Below are 15,179 nucleotides of genomic sequence, written 5' to 3'. Positions count from 1 at the left end.
TGTTAGGAAGGATTGGAGCCATAGTAGGGCGGTGTCTGTTAATTCCAATCCTTCTAACATCGTTATGAGGATGTCGTGGTTGTCCGTGTCAAATGCTGCGGATAGGTCAAGAATTATCAGGGCGGTGCTGTTGCCTGAGTCTGCGTTTTGTTTTTAGGTCATCCCATATTGATAGCAGAGCTGATTATGTTCCTCTCATTGATCTGAATCCAACTTGTGCCTGGTCTTGTAGGCAGTGCTCTTATATGAATTCTTGGGTTGTTTTGTAAACATATGTTTCTAGCAGTTTGGCTATGTATGGGATATTGGCGATGGGTCTGTAGTTGGATAAATCCTCTACGTTTCCTGTTTTGTCTTTGAGTAACGGCCTGATGTACGCCGATTTAAAATCCTGTGGTACTTTACCTGTTGAGATTGAAAGGTTGAGGACATTTCTATGGTATTTCATGGGAGTTCCCTGTTTGAGGATTGATTTGTATATGTCCGGTGGGCAAGGGTCTTCCGGAGAGCCTGATTTGTTGCTTTGATTTACCAGTTCGACGAAAGTCTCCACGGTTATTTCTGTAGTTTGTGTGTTCATCCTTAGGGTGTGTGGGGTCTAAGGTGTGGTCTGCTTTGTATGGTTTGTTGGATGGTAGTGATCTTATTTTTGAAGTGTTCTCCTAGGTCATTGCATAGTTTCATCGATGGGGTTGGCGTGTTGTTGCATCCTGGCAGGTTCATATAATATGATCAGAATTACAATTGGAGAAAGATATTTGTCTCCAAGGTTTAGCTAATCCAATATTAATCTGGTTGGATTTAGAGGTTAATTTGCAAACCGAGCATTGTCCACACGGGTGGTGACCCCTCACTTGGTCCAACCCCCAACTTCTGGTGAGACTTTCGGGTTCTGGTCTCGACGTTCTTAATTTGCTACTGCTTACTCGATTTCCAATTATGGTGGGTTTTTTGTAAGTAAAAAGTGTGCATTGAAGTTTGGCCGATGATTTCTCAAAAATCTTCTATTGTTTACGAATAATGTTAGTGATAGTGAGGCTAACATTGGTAAATGTGTTAACACACACTATCCTGTCGTCTGTAGGTTTTTTGATCTTGTCTTCCAACAGGGCTTCACGGTTATTATTGAATGCCCTTTTCAAGGCTTTTCTTATTCTTTTTTTTCGGATAATGCCTTTCTTTAAGTTTGTTATTCAAGGCCATTGCCTCGTCCTGGTAAGCTTCTTTGTTACTGCTATTTCTTTTTAGCTCTAGAAACTGCCCGTAGGGCAAGTTATCTTTGAGATGTATAATAATAATACGTTTAACGTGATGGCTGTGGTAATGCAAGAGGGAATTCTTATCTGTGCTTTTGCGATAAGGTTTTACTAGCAGGTGACCTTCGTGATGAGACAGTCAGATCTAGGAAATCAATCTCATCCTTTTTAATAGTCATCGTAAATTGAAGATGACGATTGCATTGATTCAACCGAATGAGGAATTCGGCAGCTTGAGCCTGCATGCCTTTCCAAACCATTATTATATCGTTGATATAACGTGCCCAAGATGAAAGGTATTGGTAAAAAGGATGGTTAGTATAAATGTTTCTTTTCAAAAAATTCCATATACCGATTTGTGCCCCCCATCACCGTTCCTTCCTTCCTGCATGTTGGTAAAAGCACCCTTGGAATTCAAAGAAGTTTCTGGTTAGGGAAACTTCTATGCACCAAAGTATAAAAGACGTGGGTACTGGGTCTTGGTCGGTGAGGGTTAGAAGGATTTCCTCTATGGTTTCTAGGGTTACACACTGAGGAATGTTGGTGTAAAGGGATATGTCTAGACCAATTAGATATTCAGTTTCAACATTGTATGGCAAATGCTCAAAATGTTTGATAACCTCCTTCATATCTTCCAGATATTTCATTTGGACTACACAATTTTTAAGATAATAATCCGCAAATTTTGAAAACGGTTCAAGTATAGAATTAATGCCAGCTAGAATTGGTCGACCTGATGGATTAACAAGAGTTTAGTGAATTTTCGGAAGACAGTAAAAAGTGCGAGGAGTCTGATCTATATTATCAAGAACAGACATTCTTGTTTACTCAACCAACTGCGATCTTTGGCGTTGGTAACTTTCAATTCCATCATGTTCAGCAGCTCGTTGGTGGGGTCTTCGGCTTGTTTTTTATAATACTTGGTGTTATTCAGTTTTGTGAGGCATTCGTTAATATACTTGATTTTGTCCACTATCACGATGCCACCCCCTTTATCTGCCCTTTTTATAATGATGGTATCATGTTTTTGAAAGGGAATGAAGTGCCTCCATCTCACTGCTATTTAAATTATGGAACATAGGACAATTTTTCTTTTCTAGTTTTTTCCACTTCTGCCAGTACTCTTTTTTTTTCAAAAATGACGGTCTCGTGTGAATGCGTATATGTAGGAGGACAAAACGAGGAGGGATTTTTTTGAGAGAGATCTCAAGGAATGTTTTGCTGGCCAAACAAATGAAATCAACAAACTACACATTATCAACCACATTGGGTTAAAAAATCCCCTCCTCGTTTTGTCCTCCTATTTGGAACCCATTCATAGGGTTTGACAACATAAAGTTTGCAATTGCTCCTGAAGTTGTCACCAAGCAACTGTGTTCATTCAGTGCACATCATTCTACCCTATCCAGGATTTATTTGTCGCAAATTGTTGAGTGTTTTATATTGTGTTTTAGAATTTGATACATTGTGTCCCAACAAACATGTTATTTTTGTTTTAAGTCCAGAGTTATTTTTTTAATACACTGATACTGTGTTTGATGAGATATTAGGGACTCACTGCGTTATTGGAGTAAATGTTGATACTTTCTAACTACCTCGTTTAGTACTGTAGTTCAAATTTCCCGCAATAAGGTAGAGTTTCTACCATTGGTGGTCTTTTTGGGCTTCCCCCCCCTTTGTATACCGAGGAATTGTGAGAGCCACAGTACTACACATTTGAAGAGCTGCAGGTTGCAAACCCCTTACCTTTACGGTAGCTCTCCTCATTGCAATCACAGCAGTAAGAAGAGTAAACTAACAAAGTACTCCGGCAAACTCATTATCACAGTTCACAAACCTAAGGTTGTTATCAAAATACATTTCAAAATGTCATGTCAATCAAACTATAGAATTACCTGCTTTCTTTCAAAGCCCAAACACAAGAAGAGAGAGTGTACCAGCGCGGTAAAAATAAAGTATCAATATCAATGCATTAGTCAGACTTGATGTGCACAGGGCGGTAATGCCCTGTTTGGACCAAACTAATTCACTGCATAAACATTCTCTTTTGCAACAGAAGGGAAGGATGTCCAGTCTCTAAAGCTGCTATTACGCAGTGTGTTGGGCAATCAGTCGCTCTGCTGTCCCTTGGCTCAGCATCCTCTTAAGCTCCCTCAGTAAAGAAGTAAGTGGGTGGAGGGGAGCTATTTGGAGTTCTGTGCACACTTTCACATAACTGTTGTGTGGGCACACAAATGAGGTCAGACTTGCAGGTTGTGCTTGTACATTTAATTTCTACTGTTCCTTCATCTACCCCCACCTGATACATCTGATACTGCTCGTAAATCTACACAAAGCATGTGAGTTTTAAGAGATTTGCATGCCTCCGAAGGCAGACATTACTTAACAAAAAAGTATTTCTGCAGGTTTGTATCTGTTTAGGCACATGCTTTCCTCACCCCTTGGTCTTCCTGCATGGGATTTAGAAACACAGTCCTGTTTAGTCTATTTTTGCTGTCACATCATGTTAGAACAGAAACCATTTCAGCATGTTGACGAGTGTGGGATCATGGGTACCCATACAAATAGGGTAGGGGTGGTGTGACAGGAACTCCACTGTCAATACCCCTTTGTATTTGGATGTAAACAACTTGTAGTACACAGACCAGTCCCTAGATGGCCCATGTAAATCATGTGACCTTAAACAGATGCAAGTCAGACAATTACTGGCAAAGTAATGTCTGTCCTATTACTTACTTGCTTTATTTCTACTAAAGAGTACATTTTTCAGTAAGTGTTCTCTGTGGGCAATCTTATTGTGTGCTTTTGTGTTGACAAACTATACCCTTTAAACACCCTATTCCCTAAGAGTGAAGCCTGGCTACTAAGTTACATTACCAAAATGAAAAGTGTGCTTGGTAAGCAGCAAGCTTAGGGATTTTTCTGTGTCATTTCTGCTTGGGGAGGGAACAAAAAAGTAATTTGTGGCTTGAGCGAACACCCTTCTCAACACCGGTATCAATCCCAAACTGTTCGAACGCAAGCTGCACTGGACTGCTTCGAATTAATTTTTTCTCTTCCTTGATCCCTCCAGGCCCAAAAACTACCTGAAACCTTCATTTGCCCCTCGGATAAGTTGCAAAGAAATCTGGGCATCTCGCTCAATCAGTGGTCCATGATTTTGGCTGATCCTTGGCCTTTATCTGTGGAGAGGAAGGCTTTCTACCTACTGGGACGAATTGAGGGAATTCGTCCCTTCTCCCCAAGAGGGAGCCCCTGCCTTCTCCTGTGAGGTGAGCCTGCTCCACAACACCCTCCCTAGGGGGTCGAGGCAAGTGGGACCTCACTGGGAGAGAATCTCCCCCCCGCCGCCCCACCTTCATCCCCTCCCTTGGGGACAAGCACTCCCATCCTGTGAGGAACTCACTGATGCCCTCAAAGAGATGACCTATATGCCTATATTGATTTGTCTATCGTGCCAGAACATTATCAGTTCCATGAAGATTAAGTGAACTTATGCTATTAACAGGAAACTAAGACTATCCCTTTAAATCAGTCCCTCCAGTGGAATGTGCAGCGGATGTTTAAAAGGGATATGACCTAACATGAGGGAGTGAGATGGGGCGAGAAGCCGGAAAGCAGAGAACCAGGGGGGAAGCCCCCTGTGTGTATCAGAGCAAAATGAGACGGGGCTTGCACAGAAGGCAGAGCCGCATAAGCCAGCTGAGCTCTGACACAGAGCCAATGACGCTCGGAGACAGGTGTATGGGGACGGAAGAAAACACAGCACGATTGAAGAGTGTGTTGAATGGTTGTGTGACCATACCGCAACAGCGGTGGGCAGTCCGTTCGCAGAACAGCGCCGATACCACCGACGAGAGAAACCCATTTGCGAACCGAGATACAGTGCAAACTTGATTCAGAAGATTAGAACGAAACGCACATGAAACAGATGGCGCAACAAGTGAGCCACAGAGTCAAGAAGCAGTAGAAGAGTCCATGACCTTACTGGTACCAGTGATGTTACCACTCGGGAATAGAAGGTAAAACGTGATTACCCGGTCAGTTAAGACAGATCATTATAACGTCCCAGTGCTAATGAGAAAAGTATTGGGAATAAGCCGGGGAATGAGCACCATGTTCATGTAAGGCAGAGATACCTGAAATACACAAAGTTGAAGAGGAGTAGAGTTGAAAACTTTTTTTTTGCCTTGGGAGAAGGCAAAGGTCAACCCAGGGCCGAAGATGAGAAAGAGAATATTATCAAGGCATTTGGGAAATCCAGGAGGCTCATACATGAAAAACAGCACACTGGGAGTGGAGGCTAGAACTTGACGAAAAGAGAAGGAGCTTCTACAAAAGTAAGATTGTTTGCATGAAGGGGTTGAGGAAAACTCAGTCCCCTACAGGAGTTACAGAACTTAATCCAGTCGATAACAAGAGACTATTTGCATGTGGTCTACTGAGTGGAACGAAAGAGCATACAACACAGCAACCAGGAGAAGGGAGTCATTCTCCTGTCCTTAGTTACATTAGTAGTAGGGTTAGATGGGTTAAATCTAGACAGTGGACAAATTTGTTTTTGGACATTCATCCTGACTGACCAGCACCTTGATTGGTAAAATTGGTAGGGAACACCCCATAGATACAGGGAGAGTTGGGCCTAATTTTACTTTAGAATAAATATGCTTAAAATGTCTTCACTGCCTGTGTGTCCTTCTGATCCTACCCTTGTTACCCTCCCCTCTACCTTGGTATCCGCTAGTTCAACCGTGCTCTGCAGTTGTACAGGCTGAGGTACACACAATCAGATGAGAGAGAGTAAGTTTGTCTCCGATTCTTTTCAGTATTTTTCACATGGATGTGCATGCAAGGGAAAATGAATAAATTGGTTCGCTGGTAGTAATGGCGTAAGACGAAAGGGGCGACTCAAATAACAGGTAGGAAGAAAGATTTATTGATGCATCTTTGAATCGTCATGACAGTTTCGTCTCACTTCGGTTGTGGAGTGATTTGCCACTCTTCTCATTTACTATTTTGAACAGATTAAGAAAGTGCTAAAGAGGCCTTGAACAACTGAATCTTCTGAAAATGTTGTCTTAGCACTTGGATTCTCTCATGTAACCTCTGGCCATTCTACATTGATGAGTAACTCATGGTCTAGAATCTGTAACTGGCTGTCTCATCTTGTGAGAAGTGAGGGCTTGTTAAGTGCACTCACTGCGATATTTGGCCGATCTATGAAAGGAAATACTTCTGTACACTGTCCAAACGCTTTATTTTTCTAACAGCCGGTTTACTGCCTGTAACAGGGTGGCAACTGTTGCCAGTTGCTGGTAAGGGGCATTTCCTGGGCTAGAGTCACCATGATTCCAGAATTTCCCATTTATGCTAATTAATACAATTCTACCTAGTAGTGATACACCACAATGCAACAAAATGGCTGCAATGCTTGGTATCCTAGGGTGTTGGGATAGTCTTTAATGTCTTTGGTTGCAAGGTAAAGTATGTTTTTCTGATCAATATTACTTTAAGGGCAGGTGATCACTGACCATTGACTTTTGATTTTCAAGCAGGGACACAAACAAATGGCTTGGATTTTCAGAAACAACCTGTGCCTGTTGGGGGGGCAATCACTTCAGCTCAAGCCCAGGCTCTCCTTGGACACCTCCACCAGGTAAGAAAAAGACTGTCTCTTCATTCTGGAGATTATTTTAAAATGTACATCTTTTTTGGATGATCAATAAGTATGGATACACAGGTGGTCAACATGTATGCAAGGAGCAGTTTACGCCTTTTGTTTGCTTTTCTCTGGATTAAGGTGTTGTAAGTAGGTTGAGCATTGACATGTGATGCCAGATGAATGTGGTTCAAAAGGATAGCTTTTGTTTAGTCTTGCGGTTGGACAAAACACCTATAGGAAGCAGAGAAGTAGCTACAAATAATGAGTATGTTCTAAAGCGGTGTCCAGCATTGGGACAGCACAGTGTGGTTTTCTGTAGGCGTTCACCTCCAAAACGAATGTCCAAATCATAAAGTTATTGACCTAATCTTAAGAGGTCTCCTCTCTGCTGAGACACGCTGGTCTAGAAAATAAGTTCTAAAGATGGGGCCAAGATAACGTTTAAAACCCTAATTTTAACAAGTATTTACCCTCCAGGCTAGCTTCAAAGCTAAATGGTCGATTTCTTTGCCCAAATTAAAGATTAAGATGTTCTGTAATGTCCAATCCTCATTTATAACATAACAAGAAAGTATTAGTTCCTGGGAAGATTCCTTTTACACAGTCTGGCCGCTCATGTTGATCTTCCTGCTTTTACAGTGTTCGTTTGGACCATTCCAAGTTCTAGGACTTTTTACTTCTCCTTAGCCTATGTGCGTTTTCAGTATTCACTCCTCTAGGTCTCCCCTCAGTTCTTGGGTTTCCCAGTTCTCGAGTTTCCCAATATTCACTTGACCAGGCCACTCCCATACTTGTGTTTTCGGCATTCATTTTCAATAGGTCTCACAGTCTGCTGGTTTCCCTTCATTATATAGGTCTCTCCTTGACCTCTGGCTTCTCCAGCTCCATTACAGCTCTCTCGTGGCCTTTTGGTTATCCACATTCCTGGTTCTGGTCTCTCAGACCTCTGGTTTTAGATCCCTAACTATATAGGCCTTGCCTGGGCGATGGGTTTCTCAGCACTGTTCTGCCAACCTCTCATGCACCTCAAGACTGACTGACAAACCAGTCAAGAATTATCTTCTATTTGCAACACCTATAGATGAGGCACTAGAGAAAAACAAAAAATAATTGGAGATGCTTAAGTCATTGGGTTCACTTACAGGCTCAACCTTTCACAAGAGGCGTACTTAGTGGGAGAAGAGTGTACAAGCCAAACACATACTTGTATGAACTGCATTTTCAGGATGTTAAACCCACCCTTATGTGGACACAACATCCTTTTACATGGAAGTTATCTGAACAACTCTAGTGACAACAAAAGAGAGGGCCGGAAGGAGATGGGAAACACCCTCAAGGGACAGGGGGTGCGGGATTGTCAACTAAACAGTGCAGCACCTTTCACCTCTTCAGCCTCCCCACCCCCAAATTAGGGGATGAATGTCGAGGTTCACCCGCAAGTGGAAGGGCATAACCACAGACAGATGTTTGCAACTTGGACAGAGACCATTTATCCAAGAAATGTGAGACTCAAAAAGCCCACCTTGTGCTGCTAGAAGAGGAGGTACTCTACTAGAGAAAGGAGGGATAGTAGAAGTTCCAATGGAGGAAAGAAACCAAGGTATCTATTTTGTTTATTTCTTGGTCCCCACAAAGGACAGAAAAATGCATCCAGTCCTAGACATATGGCCAACCAAAGGATGACAAATTGACAGGAATGTATTCCTCTTCTAAAGAAATAAAACTTAATGGCAACCCTGGACTTACAAGGTATCTACTTTCATATTTCCGTATTGCTGGTGCATCAGAAATATCTCTTATTCAAGGAGGGCGACACCGTCAGTTCAAAGTTCTTTGTTTTGACACAGCAGTAGCGCCACATGCATTCACTAAGGTGCTGATTGTGGTGTCCACACGCAATCTGAAGGTGACGCATTCATGTGTACCCTTACATGGACGACTGCCTCATAACAAGGAATAATGCCAAACAATGAATGTAATTACCCGAACCATAATTTCCTCACTTAACCAACCAGTGTTCTGAATAGAATGTGGGATGGAACTAGAGATCCCGGCTCCCTTCCTAGGCCACAAAAACACAAAGGCACATTAGCCCGTGAAAGCAGCAGCTTTCCCAGGTAAGTGCCGGACCTTATAAGGACCTTTCGGACAGCAGGAAGAACTCCAAACTATAATATGGCCAAAGAACAAGTGGAAATCTCACGGCACTAGCCATGGAAGAATCCTCGAACCTGCAACTCCTGAGCGCCTTTCATTGGAGCAAACAGTGGAAATATCGAGCCCCAGATGATCCACAAAGTCATCTGTGAAAATCGTCATCACGGGGGTAAGTAAATGCAGTGTGCCTGTCTCCCTGAAACACCCCACCCGAAACACTCCCCACCACTCTCTCCCCCCCATAGGATAACATTGAGAACACGTCCCTTTGTCTCCTTATTCCATTCCATTCACCTTTTTGATGGTCGTACCTGGGTCGAGTATCCTGCAGCTGGGTTAGACTTGGGCGGGTAGAAAGGAACACTCTCACTTAGCTTTGGTAAAATTGTTTTAGGGCCTACAATAAATAACTGTATTTATATACTTAACTGTCTAAAATGACTTTATTTTCCAAGTTGTCTTTTTTATTGAAATTTCGCTAGACTGCAGCAGTATGTACTGTAACAGCTTGTATCATCAAAAGTGCTTAATTGAAACTTCATTTTCACAATTCTGACGAACCCTGCAAAGGAAAAAGAGAAGAAAAAAAGGATGTCATCAAACAACTGAGATCAGCTTCTTTACAGTAGTTAAAATATAAATTTGACAGTAGACCTTCCCCGTTTGCGAGTTCCATCATCTCCCCAAACACAACTCCATCAGAATTAACGTACCAGCACATTAGCTAATCCAGAGACCAGTGTTTCATTAGCTGCGGCCTAAAGAACATGTGTTCTGTCACGAATGTAGTGGGTAAAGGGGTCCCAGGTCTTAATGAATTTACCCATTTGTTCTGATATTAGGGCTGACCGCTTCCCCACTGCGCTTATTGCCCATATTTTTAAGCATCAGTACGATAGGCATAGCCCTTCCGGGGTCTTCCAGAACCTTGCACAATTTATTCTCGCAGCCATTAAAAAAGTGCAAGGCAAGTTCTGCTCTGGGGCCAACCCTGGAGGAAGGAGTCGTCTTCAGGGACATCACCCAAGAGGAGGGTCAATAGGCACATTGGGAGTAGTGTTCCTGTTGTCTTTAATTTTGGAACACATCTATTCCCAATAGGTCTGCATGATTGGATAAGACCACCACATATGCACCAATTTGCCATGTTGGCCACACACACACACGCCAACAGCAATCAGAATACCCTTGATGGATCACGTGGAACCTTTGGGGGGGGGTAATGTAACCCTGGAAGCACAATTGTAGGGCTCCTTCTTTTATCAGTGTGCACAGGGAGCTTTTATGAGAGTGGGCCCAAATTCGTGCCACAATTCCTCAGGCATGTCTAGCCCATAGTTCCCGCTCCCAGCAAAGCATATATGGGAGCTTTTCCTCTGGTTATGTGCTTTTCAATAGGCAAATAAAACCTTACACAACTCTAGCCCCTCTTGTATCCGGAGTTCTAGCCCCATGAGAGGGCGGCAACTGGCCTGTTTAACTTGGCTATTGGCGATCCAGCGGCATAATTGAGAATAGCAGAAACACTGTTTCTGTCAGGGCAAACTTTCTTGTAAGTAAGGGGAGTGCCTTCCTTATATAAATCGCCTAATCAGAGTGTCTCTTGTGATTCCCAGTGAGCAAACGCCTTATTGTTTTGACCCAGAGTGAACGTGGGATTTTGGTGGACCAGAGAAAGAGGTCCCAGCCCTGATTGGGACGCTTGCTTAGCATACGCTCTGTCCCAGTTGTGTAAGTTGTCATTTGTTTTTATAGGAAGGCCCTGATGAAGGTGTCTCGCTTCTCTGTATTGACAGGACACTGAGTCTTTCTACCACCTTAGATCTGAGGACAAGTGTGTTTGGGATTCTGTGAAGTCTATGCCTTCATATGAACTATCCCATTGCCTTTTGAAGCTCAAGATGGCCGCGTTCCGGAAACATGAATTGGCAACGCCTGACAAATATAGAGAAGTTTTGTGAGTAGTCATTTTGGTTGCACTGACCCGATCCAGCCACGGGATTTCTTGTAGATCCCAACGCTTCAGCAATTCTTTAACCTCTTGCCCTAGTGGGGGGTTGTTTGCTATCATGAGGGACTCATATTTTGGTGTAAGGCACACTCCCAGATAGGCGATCTCCCGGTCTGCCCAGTGGAAAGGAACCCTGCACTTCAAGGCGTCTAAAACTTCGGGAGGCTCGGTTACATTTAGGCAGATGGATTTTTTGTGGTTAATATGAAACCCTGATATTGAGGCGAATAGCCCCAGCAACTTTATCAGTACCGATAAGGAGGCAAGCAGGGACCCGGAGAAAGCACAAGACATTGTCGGCATATAATGCCAACTTGTAAATGATTCCCCTGTGCGTAAGCCCCGAGATCTGGGGATGAAGACTAATCCTCTGTGCCAAGGGCTTCATTGCTAGAGAGAATACTAGGGGGACCGAGGACAGCCCTGTCTTTTTCCATTCCCTAGAGAGATCAAGGGGGACGATTGGCTATTCACCTTAACTTTCGTGATGGGGATCTGACAGTCAATCACACTTTGTGCTTCCAGTGAGAGGAGCAATAGGCCACCCTGAACCTGAGGATAAGATCTGTTACCCTACTTATATTATTGTGTGCCCCTCTATTTTTGATTAAGCCTATTTGATCGATGTTAATTAAATGTGGGAGAGCCTCATTAAATCTGGACGCTAGTATTTTACGGTATATTTTTGCATATGTATTTAGAAAGGCAATGGGGTGGTAAGATGTACAATCTTTGGGGTCCTTCCCTGGCTTCAGAAGTAGAGGTGGCCGACTCTGGAGCCAGTCACGATGCCTGTATCCAAGAAGGAGTTGAACAGCCTAGTTAGGTGGGAGATCAGCATTTGGGTGAATGAATGTATGTTTGTATGAGGCGGCAGCTTTTACCAGCAGGAGAGCGTGTATTGCCTGAACCACCTCAAGGGCAGTTATACATTTGTCCAAAACCCAACGAAAGTACTCCTCCATTATCTGCAGCTTCACTTCTTCGTTAATCACCCGTTCCCCGCTACCATTCCTTAGGGTGCCTATGAAACTATGGGTGGCCACCTTCCGTAATTTGGCTGCTAGGAGTTTGTTTGCCCGATTGCCATTGGTGTAATAATGTTTTGTGAGCAGTATATCATGGGCCGCCCTTTCCATGAAATGATTTTCTAATGCTTGCTTTGCTTACCAGTGATCCCGGAGAGAGCGCCGGGACACCTTCGGAAAATGTTACTTCTCCTGGACTTCGCTCTCAAAGGGACTGATGAGCTTTTTTGCCTTCCCAACGGTAGACGATAATTCTGTTATAGTTCCCCTGATCACAGCTTTCCCATCATCCCACACCATTATGAATTGTAGGTCCGCGGTATCCTTTTCCTGGAAGTAATTGGTTATGGCTTCAGGAATGTGGGATTTCATGGCAACATCCCTGCAAATAAAGTCCTTTAACCGCCATAAGTGCTTGGCAGGGGTTAAAATTGCATTCATGTCTACTGTGAGTTTAAGCGGAGCGTGGTCGGAGGTGGCTTTAGGGTGTATCGATTCCTACCACTTCAGGGATGACAGTAGACTATAGAGTCTTGATAGCAAGAACATATCTAGCCTCGAGAAACCCTTGCCAACTGCAAAGTAATAAGTGTATTCCCGCTCCCCAGGGTGGAAAAAAAAAGCCAGGCTGCAATGAGGCTGTGATCCCACAACAGAGTGGTCATTGCTAGAACATTTCTTATTATATGTGGGCATTAAAGATTTATCCATAGTCTGGTCTGCAACACAGTTAATGTCTCCTCCAATGTTCATCTCCCCTTCTGCAAAACTGCCAGCACCCCTGAAAAATGTGCCCAAAACATTGTGCTTGTCATTAGGAGTGTAAATGGAGGCCAACATGAGTCTGCACTCGTGCAGTAGGGCTATGAGTAACACATAGCTCCTTTCCTTATCCTGATGCGCATTCAGGATTTTCAGGGGGGGTGCGCTTCCGGATCATGGCAACTCCACATGTTTTAAAGCCACTGGACGCAAAGTAGATCCTGGGCTATGTTTCGTTAGTCGTGTTTCGTCGATGGCTAAAAGGTGGATTTCTTGGAGAAACGCCAAGGCTGCATCTAAGGAGGACAACCTATGGAGTCATGTACTGTGTTTGATTAGTGAATTTAAGCCCTGCACATTCAGGGTCACACAAGATGGATCAGGAGACACTGCCATGTATCCCTTTGGGTTAGAAATGAATCAGAGACGCCCCCAAAATATTCAAATTGGACAGGTCAAAGCCATTGCCAGCGAGGAGGGCTGAAACGTACAGTAGTGTAACAAAATGCAAAAAACCCCAACTTAAATACAACATGGTAATGTTCCCAAACAAGAAAAATCTCGAACTCCTGGTTGAAGAAGCTTAATCGGGCGATAATCCAGTGAGGGCGCCCCACACAACCTCTCTGCACTCCCCATCAGGTCATGTCAGAACTACGACCTTTGAACTATAGTCCCTAGAATTGAAAAAGTAGCCTCGAAAAATGGGGGACAGAGCCGGTCTACAGGGTGACTTCAGCTGGCTGTCCAGCATCTAGGGTTTGAGGCTTAGTACTGTTCCTAGGGTTTTCTTGGAAGATCCTGTTGCAGTGTCATGTCTCCCCCTCAACTTCCTGAATGAGCTGCAGGAAGTTGATCCCGGGTTCGGTGCTGGGTCAGTCAGTTCTGCTGTTGGCTGAGCCTCTAAGAAAGACTAGCTTAATTCCGCCGCCCCCTTCTCCGAGCTGATGGCATAATGCTGTTTCTGGTATCAAAGAGCGGCTTGCAGGGAAGCCCCTACCTGTATCAGACTTTGCGTGATTGGAGCCAGGACGAAACTACATTCAACCTGCGCTGATTAGCAAGGGTTCGTGGTGAGAGATCTTGAAAGAAAATTGTCACCCCCCAAAGCTCAATTGGCTCCTTCTTGCGTGCTGCAGCCATTATTGTCTCCTTTTGTTCAAAGAAGTGCACCCTCGTGAGAACATTGTGTAGGAGATCTTGGTGCTGTTGCAGGGATGAATAGACTGAATGTGTCCTGTCTAAATCTATTCCCTCCGTGCCAAGTCAAGAAGTGATCGGAATAGATTGCAGACATAGACCGTCAACTCCTGGTTTTGGACAAGGCACGGAAACAGCCCAGCGAGAGACCCACCACCTCAGGTCCGTGGGAGCAGATGTCGGCGATAAGACGTCGGTCTCTTAATATGGCTGCTGTGTGGACATACTGTCCTCAGTCAGGCAACCCCTATCCAAGTCCGGATGGTGCAGGTCTCAAGATTGCAGACAGCCGTGTGGGCTCGAAGAAAGCGCCACACCGAGGGATCCCGGCCTCGCACTACTACGTGATGTTGAGAGGCAGCGCAAGGTCTGCCCAGCTGATGGGGCCCTCTAGGTGGGGACCGCCGGCAAGAGCCGCTTCGCCCACACTCCACCATGTGTTGAGTCGCTTGCGTGATGTAATGGTGGCACAATGGGGAAGTTGGGGTCCCCTCCAGACCCACTCCAGCCCACTATGTCAGGCTGGGCGCTCGGCGCCTGCACTCCTAAACAGCGCACCTATGGTCGCAGTGGAGGCCCGGCTCAGGGTCCTATGGGCTGGAAGTCGCTGAAGGACATGTGCTATACTGTGTGGTCACATTAGGGGCTCCTGACCCCACCCACAGATTCCTGAGACTAAGCCTTGTTTGCTCATCAGCATACCTTGATTGGGTTTTGGCTAACCTCTTAGAGCTCCCTGTTAATCATAACTAGTGTGTCCTCCTTAATTCCGTCCACCAGGCCAGATTCTAGAAATCCACCTTAACTGCTATTGGTTCTAAGATGGGGGACAAAATAAAACCTTTTGTCAACTGACCGCATCACCTAACCATCACAACAGATGTATCCCTAACCGCTTGTGGCACTCCTTGCTGACTCTTCGTGGCTCAAGGAATATGGTCAGTTTCACTTAAGAACCAGCCCATAAACTTATACGAGCGCCTAGCTTTCTGCACAATTTACGAACACCTCTAAGGGGGAAAACGTTTTGACTGCAACACAGTACAACAGTCATGTACTGTCAGGCAGCACTTAGGCATGTTTTACATCAACAAACAGGGCGG

General features: G+C 44.4%; 1 protein-coding gene across 19 annotated transcripts in view; it reads left to right on the top strand.

Moving 5' to 3' along the window:
* The window catches only part of POU2F1 (POU class 2 homeobox 1), a 1,344,877-nt gene that overhangs the window by 573,852 nt on the left and 755,846 nt on the right, over positions 1 to 15,179 (top strand). For 14 of the 19 annotated variants that reach the window (XM_069635947.1, XM_069635943.1, XM_069635944.1 and 11 more), the window contains one exon: positions 6,809 to 6,912. In XM_069635947.1, coding sequence (XP_069492048.1) covers positions 6,809 to 6,912 — 104 coding nt within the window. The remainder of the gene's footprint in view (positions 1 to 6,808; positions 6,913 to 15,179) is intronic. The other 5 variants (XM_069635949.1, XM_069635950.1, XM_069635941.1 and 2 more) reach the window with 1 other exon arrangement.

This window comes from Ambystoma mexicanum, chromosome 7p (genome assembly GCF_040938575.1).
Source record: "Ambystoma mexicanum isolate Mex_15411 chromosome 7p, UKY_AmexF1_1, whole genome shotgun sequence".
NCBI lineage: Eukaryota > Metazoa > Chordata > Amphibia > Caudata > Ambystomatidae > Ambystoma > Ambystoma mexicanum.
The sequence above is the reverse complement of the archived record's forward strand: the minus strand, read 5'-3'. Positions and strand labels throughout refer to the sequence as shown.